Genomic DNA, 7,946 nt, shown 5'->3' with positions numbered 1-7,946 from the left:
TACCGGGGGGGGGACACACGGGACGTGGTAGAAAAATCCCCGGCTGGCTCTAACGCGGGGCCAGGGAATAAAAAACACCTTCCCTCTGAGCAAGGCTTTGTTTTATGGCTGGTTTAAGTTCTCCTGTGCCGTTTAAAATATAATCCCATGGGTCTAGATGGGCTGCAGTAGTCCTCACAAAATGACTTGTGATAAAAATATGGATTTGATATGTGGTGCTGGCTGGCTGCATATGAACACCTAAAACAATCTTCAGCTCTGCTGTTTGGCTAGTTTTCTACTTTCTTGTTCCTTATTTCAAGAAAAGTTAAAAAGAAGCTTAGATTGACTGTTGTCTGCTCATACAGTTAAGGCCATCTAAATGTTTTGTCTGTTGATGTGATGTTTTATTGTCAATGAGCATTCTGCCTTCTTTTCCAGCTGTGAGCTCCAAATGCATTGTTAATGTACAACTTTTTTCAACTGAAGAGTTTATTTCATTTTACAGAGCCCACACAATTACAGAACGGTCTAGTGCTGTAAATGCTGGTAGCCTACCTGCATTCACTGGGATTGCTCACATGTGGTACATATGTATGTTAAATGAGTGCTGTAGGAACTCTTGACTTGCACTGTAAATATTTGGAGTTTAAAGTCTTAGTAATTCTTTTGTTGTTCTGGTAACTGTATTTTGGTAAGGAACTCCAGAAAGCTAGCGACCTCCCAAACTGAAATGTTCTTTCTCCGAACTACCGTACCTATATTGGAAGTCTACTTACAGTGGCAATTTTCTTTTTTTTTTTTTTTTTTTGTTAGAAGCGTTATTCAACTTCTATTAGGTGTGCTTCAAGAAACCATTCCTTAGCTAAAACTTCTAGTTTCCAGCCTGTAGGTACACAATCCCACACAACAAGGAGAACTTAATAGCTAATGTGAGCGGGGTGGCTTCTGTCCCATGTGGGCACATCAGCGGCAGACTGCTCATTAAGTGCCAGTAACGAGGCTGACCTTTTATGGCTGGGTAACCTCACTGCAAAGAGGCAACTGTGACAACAGACCACGTTATTACAGATAATGATGCAAAAGAAGAAAGGATCCTGACTTTCTCTTAAAACATGGACGCTTGGACTGCCTCTCCCCTTTTATAGAGCATTTCTGATAAGCTGTTCTTTCACTGGTTTTTTTTTTTTCTGCTGCTTGGGGGGTCATAGAAAAAGCCCTTTTTTCCCCGTTACGTATTTTGTAACAGGGCAAAACCATCAGGTTGCAATATCCTGCTAATATTCTCTTGTTCTCTTCCTTGCTGCCTTGCTCTCTCGACCCCGCATGCCCTGCCGCAGGAGCCCAAGCACTTCGATGCCTTCCAGGAATGGCCCGACGGCTACGTGCGCTTCATCTACTCCAGGGAGGAGAAGAACGCCCAGAGACACCTCAGCGGCTGGGCCATGCGGAACACCAACAACCACAATTGCCAGATCCTCAAGAAGTCCTGCCTGGGGGTGGTGGTGTGCGCCAGGAGCTGCGCTCTGCCCGGCGGAGCCAGGCTGCAGCTTCGCCCCGCCATATGCGACAAGGCTCGGCAGAAGCAGCAAAGTGAGGGGCGCCTGGGGAGAATTGGGGTGCCCAAGGGACCCTGTTTCTTTCAGCTGGGCTCGATTTCTGAACTGGGCCTGCCCTTACTTGCATGCAGACTAAGGCGTAATTGCAAAGCACATGATGAATGTATTTAGTTCCAAATCCATCAACATCTGTCTGTGAATACTCAAGGGGAAACGGATCTACAGTGCTTTAACTCATTACCATTTGCATCAAGGATGCAGCTCTAGTCCATACCATTCAGTTATGCTTGGTAGTCTATGTTGTGTTTCCTTGAACATCGTATTTTAATCTGAATTTTGGTGAAGGCTCATCATCCTGCTCTTGGGCTCTGATAGACGACACCCTCGCCTTTTAACCGGTGCCTTCAGTAGTTTCTTTATCTCTATTCACAGAGAAAGCCTGCCCAAACTGTAACTCGGCCCTTGAGCTGATTCCTTGCCGAGGACACAGTGGCTATCCAGTCACTAACTTCTGGAGGCTTGATGGCAAAGCAATATTCTTTCAGGTAAAAAGCATGCATACACATGTGCACCCACATGCACAAAAACTGTATCTGTGCACATATATAGAGTGATTTCTTTCCCCCCTCCCCTTCTTCCTTCCCTTTTCTTTGTTTTGTGTAGCACTGAGCATGGTGAGCACAGTGGAGTTGTGGTCCATGATTTAATTCCTCTGCAGTACAAACATGGCAAGAACAAATAAAACGGTAACACTTGGGTGTCTCTTCAAAAGCAGTACTTGAGAGTTAACTATATTCAATCTCAACTATAACATCTTTACAGCTGTCTAAAGTTCTCCTGTTTACAGTACACAAATATGAACAAAAAAGTTGTCCTGCACCCCGGTGTGTCTGACAACTGAATCTCACCAAGGACCTAATATTTATTTCCTATTCAAATAAATAAATGGGGAAAGGAAAGCATTACTTAAATTGCACAAGCTGAAATGTGAAAATTCTACTTCATGTGAAAATTTTCTTTGAATTTTAAGAGAATTTAAAAACTTGCCAGAAAAAAAAGAAATTTAGAAAGCTAGAATTTGAAATTGCATGTTGAATTGGGTTTTCTAGCAACGTTGGGACAAAAAAAATTCACAAAAAGCTTCTGTTCTATGAGATTACATTCTCTGCTGGATGATTTTTATTTTTTTTTCCCCTGACCCAAACTGCAGTCGGTTCTGTTCTCCAGTCACTAAATAGAAGCAAACTGGCCATATTCCCAAATTCTCACCTGTTTTGGTTTTTTTTAGTAGTAGTATTACTCAGATATTCTGTTACAAATGTGTGAAGACTAAAAATTTTTACCATCAAAACAGGAGATAAATCCTCATTTAGAAATTTCTACTTGAGAAAGGACAGCATTTTAAAAGCAATGTTAAGTTTCCTACTTTGTATTAAGGACTATATGGGGGTCCATTTAGGGAAATGTAATGCATAAGGACATGTAGAGTATATTATTTTATCATATATCAATATAGCTTTGGATACATAGAACTGCATATTCACAGATGTTTCAATAGCAGAGCGTCTTTGGATGGCTTTCGAGGGTATACTTCTCAGTCCTCTTCAAGAAGGTGTTTACTGTTTTTAGAGTAGAGCATATTTGTCACCTGGTGGTGTGTAACCTCTTTAAAGCCTATTTACGCTGTTTTACTGATGGCTGCTATAAAGCAGAATTGAGATCCTGGACTGCAGAAAATCAATTGAATTTATAATCTTTTTTTTTTTTCCTTGGTTCTAACCAGCTACTTCTGAATGTCACAAACATCTGCGATCCTCACTGAATTCTCCCTCACTTTTTTTCTCTAGCTACCTGCAAATCATTATTTTATTTATTTTTAAATTTAAACCCTCCTTGTTGCTTAGTTTCTCCTTCCTGTTCTCTTGTGGCAAACCACAGACCATGCTGTGGCTGCCTCTCATTCTACGATTGCATTTTCTCTCCTTAGCCCCTTCCAGTTCACGTCTAATTCTTTGTTAAACCTAATCTAGGCTAAAGGAGTCCATGACCACCCCAGGCCAGAGAGCAAATTGGAGGCAGAGGCAAGACGAAGTGCAATTAAGAAGCAAATGTCCTTTTCTCAACATTCCCAGAAAAAGAGACCTCTAAACTCAGAGGTAAGCCAAGATTTTTTTTTTAGTCAATTAAAAAGGTGTCATAAGCATGTACTAGGGATCCTGGGGCCAAACAAAGCTTTACACCACACTACATCTGTTAATATGGGGCTGAAATGAGCAATAGCGCAAGTGTTGAGACATATACATATGTGCGGGCAGTATCAATTCCCAAATCTCAAAGATCTACTTGTCCTTGTCAGGCAGGAAGGTACCATGACAGCAGTGGTTATACCAATAACCTACAGAATCTGCCCTGCATGGATGGCCCAGAAAGGGTCGGTATCATCACAGACACCAATTTTTCGATTCCAGCCCAGCCATACCCTTCACTGCAAAACACTGACCTCTACAGAGCATCTTACGACTCGGTCAGCTTCCAAGAAGACCAGCTATCGCCATACCCAAAGTGCCCCAATCCAAGGATCTACGTGCCCATGCCATGCAGCTACGAGTTTGGAGTTCCTACCTTTATAAGCTCCAGCCCTTACCCAGCATTTTACAAAGATCCGACAAGCCCTGCCATAGATGCCGACCCCCTCAGTTTGAATGGATCTCACTACAACGCTGTGACCGCCCATGATAAGAGCTTCGATAACCCTGGCAGACATTACGGACTTAAACCAGCTTGGGGGAAAACTGGCAGCGGAGACCGGAGTGACTATGGACAGATGCAAATGAGCGCTAACTACCCTTACTATGGTGGGGACTACCCCTGCAGATACGGTCCCAGCCCCTCTCCCATAGCCCCACCATTGCAAACCGTCATCACAACTACCACCAAGGTGTCCTATCAGGCCTACAAGCCATCCATGCTGAAATACAGTGACAACCTCTGCGATACAAAAAATCTTCAGAGCTATACCCACGTGGCAGAAAATGTCTCGGGCGCTATCTATTCAGGGATGAAGATTCAGGAAGACTTTGGGATGATAAAGTCAGCCTTGCTCTACCAGCATGACCCGGGTCCCACAAAGTCCGAACCAGCTGAGAGCATGGAGACCTATCGGTATGGGCCACCGCTGGGGAATAGCTATGCTGAGCACGAAGGACAGACCTTAAGATTTGAGAGTGCTGAATATTGACTAAATGTTGCCAAGTTGCCAAAAGTGACAAATACATGCAAATGGGAAAATACATTCTCATGCTGACCACATGCATGCTAAGCCCAGTGGTTTGGGATTTGAGGAGAGGTGAGGAGGCAGTACGTCACAACAGCTTATCCCCCCAAAAGTGCCTTTCTGGAGCTGTGCTGAGTGAAGCATGTTTCACACAAAATTTCACACCAGACCCATCTAGCCTCTAAAATGGCACAAGGAGCTGAGCTCAAATGTGCCTGGGCAAAGGCAGTGTGGAGGCATGGCACCTCGGAAGTCAACAGTCTCCTCTGATGGGGGATGCAATCTGCTTGTAGCCTTAACTCCTGCCAGCCGCCTCCAGCTTTGAGAGAAAATGCTCCACCTGTAAAAAAGAAAATGCTTACCGAGTAAAGGAAAAAAAAAAGATGAAGGAAGGTGGCTATAGATTACAGTCAACTGAAAGAAATGAGAGAAAATGAAAGAAATGAAAGCAAGACAATTTGCTGGATAATTCACCTGAATGATCCGTTCACCTGCCATGATCCATTTGATGAATGGGAAGACCAGGTAGGTTTCTCTGAAATGAGAAGTGAAAAACCTACATGCTAATTTCATGTTGCTTTTTGATCCCCTGCATCAAAAGTACAGACTCTCCAGCCTTTCTATGCAAAAGGGGAAGCCCAGGCATAGCCCCACCACCACCAGGCACTGACCCTCTGCAACACTCAACCTGGAGGCAGGAAGGCTCAGGTGACCCCTGCCAAGCACACCAGGCATCGTGTGGGTGTCAGAGTTGCCTATATGGTCCTGAAAAGCACTTGCAGTGAAACTGCTTTTTGTCCAAAGGGGTCTGGCAAGCCGGGCAGACCATTACTGCACAGGTACTACTGCCACAACTCACTTTACCCATGAATACAACTCCTCCCTGTCTAAAAATGCAACATCTTAGCTGCTTAGCAGTACAGGTCAGTGTTGAATGCACCTTCCCTGGCTGGCTTTCTGCACTGCATTTCCATTAGATCTTTTTCCTTCCTCCAAGGGACTTCTAATCATTTTCCTCTCTGCAATCATAACTCCCCATGACAGCACTGTTCTCTGGGAAACAAAGCAACCAACAAACCGAGAGGTCAGAAAACAAAATTTCCAGACAACCTAAGCTAAACAAACAAACAAAAATCCTAAGGACTTGCATCCCCAAATTCTTAGCCAAGTGAATTAATTCTCCAGTAGGCTGGGAAGAAGAAGAAATGGAGGAGCACTGCTGGTTTAGAATTTGGGCATTTTGAAAGCTACCTAATACTGGGGAATGGAACCCGTAGCCAAACTGCGCATGCTGAGCAAGGGAGCTATGTAGACACAGGGGATTGGTCAGGGTGACATAATTTATTACTAAGGTTCCAAGTACCTTTAACTTTTTGCACATTCAAATATTTTGGAAAATCTGTTTTGTGTATATTTTTGGTATGCTTTGAGTAACAGTATGGTAAGCACCCTTTCAACAGACATGAAATCATGTTTAAAAACAAAGCACCACGTAAACTAACGTGGGCAGCTGGCTAGCTGGCTTCGACATACAGAACCTTGTAATGCTATCATCAAGCTGCTAAACAAATCTTACTTGCAAAGCGTGGTGTACAAATACCTGAGTTTGTAAAATCATTATTTCTGGTGTGGTTTATCTTTTTCTTTTTGTGTTTTTATGAAACTAATGTGTGCACTTTGATATGTGAAATTGAGCCCCATAGGAATTTAGCTAATAGCATCCTGTTTCAGCAGTGGATTGTTTAGAATTTTAAAAATTCAAGCCACGTGAAGCTGGAATTTACAAAAAGACAAAATTAATTCACCTGCAGCAAGCTTACTTTGTCCTTCAGGGTGTTTGCTGTATACCTCACTTGGCTCTTGTTAAACTCTCAGGTCAATTCTTCTACCAGGTGTTTTAAATTACTAAGAACAGACTCGGGTGAGCTTGATAATTAATCCATATACTAAACTTTAAAAAAAAAAAAAAGGAGGAAAAAAAAAAAAAAGGCAAAACAAAACACCCCCACCAAGTTACCTCTGGAAAGATTCACAGCAGATGCAAAAGTCAGAAAATTTTAAAGCTGTAAGTTGCTCCATTTTATATTGATTTTAGAGGAGTTAGACAACCACAACTCAAGACTTCAAGTGTATTAAAACATTAAGACAAGCTGGGGGGGGGTGTTTGTGCTGTTAATATTACTGGTGTAAAACTTGTCATTGTAGCTGTATGTTTAAATCATTATGCTATGCTCTTAAACACAGCCTTTTAAGCAGAACTTTGTTGCATCAATTAAGAAAATGCAGCCAATTGTGTTGAGATGCTCCTCTTGGTGTGTGGACTTAATTCTAATAAACATGACAGCTTTTTAAGCACAGTAAGAAACTATGGTAGTGACTACCTCACCGCATCATCTATAGCGCTGGAACAAATAAAACCACTCTGAAAGTTACTGCAGTCATTCTTCACTTTGTTCCCTTTCATGCACAAGTGTCTGGGACAAGACATCTGTATGTTACCTTTTTCAGATAAAATACCAGATGGATAAAAATCTACTGCTGTACATACTTTTCTCTCCAAAATATACAAATGTGAAGGCAATGCGAGCTTCTGTAATAGAAAAGCTGAAATTGAAAGCCTCCTTTTTGGTTAATATAGCTGCAGGATTGCCTTTAAAAGCATGTTTCTCAAGCAAAGCAGCATCCTAAAGAAAGATGCGCTCCCTCTGGTCCCTCAGTAAGCAGCTTCTCTTCCATTAATCATTCCCTTCAAGCACAGTTTCTGGTCCTGCCTCGAGTGTGTGAGAAGAGCCCCTTGCCAGCCCACATCCTGTACTGCAGCAGACGTCTTCATCTAACAAATTCCAGTTGTTATGGCAAACTCACTGGGGGAGGGGGGGAAGCACTTTCAAACCTTGGCCACCTGTGGCTCCAGCTTCATATGGACTACAAGGGCCCTACTGAGGTAAAGTACCATCTGTCCCCCAGCTAAGGCTGCCCTTTATACCAAAACAGCAGCTTTTTAATGGCGAAGTTTAAAAGCCTGGGTGTTGAATGGATGCCTCCCGCAGACAAGAGGCCGCCTGATGATGTTTTTCAACCATGCACCCACCAGACGCCACTATGTCAAACATCTGATCGGTGCACATACACGT

At 42.9% G+C, this 7,946-nt stretch overlaps 1 protein-coding gene across 1 annotated transcript in view; it reads left to right on the top strand.

The window, feature by feature from the left end:
• Nucleotides 1-4,776, top strand: part of GCM2 (glial cells missing transcription factor 2) — an 8,257-nt gene extending 3,481 nt beyond the window's left edge. Inside the window, exons 2-5 of the mRNA XM_035892724.1 lie at nt 1,229-1,572; nt 1,971-2,083; nt 3,569-3,698; nt 3,899-4,776. Of these exons, the coding sequence (XP_035748617.1) occupies nt 1,229-1,572; nt 1,971-2,083; nt 3,569-3,698; nt 3,899-4,776 (1,465 nt within the window). The remainder of the gene's footprint in view (nt 1-1,228; nt 1,573-1,970; nt 2,084-3,568; nt 3,699-3,898) is intronic.
• The last annotated feature ends 3,170 nt before the right edge of the window (nt 4,777-7,946 follow it).

This window comes from Egretta garzetta, unplaced genomic scaffold (genome assembly GCF_000687185.1).
Source record: "Egretta garzetta isolate BGI_Z169 unplaced genomic scaffold, ASM68718v1 scaffold1324, whole genome shotgun sequence".
Lineage (NCBI taxonomy): Eukaryota > Metazoa > Chordata > Aves > Pelecaniformes > Ardeidae > Egretta > Egretta garzetta.
Note: the sequence above shows the minus strand (reverse complement) of the source record. Positions and strands in the feature narration are given on the sequence as shown.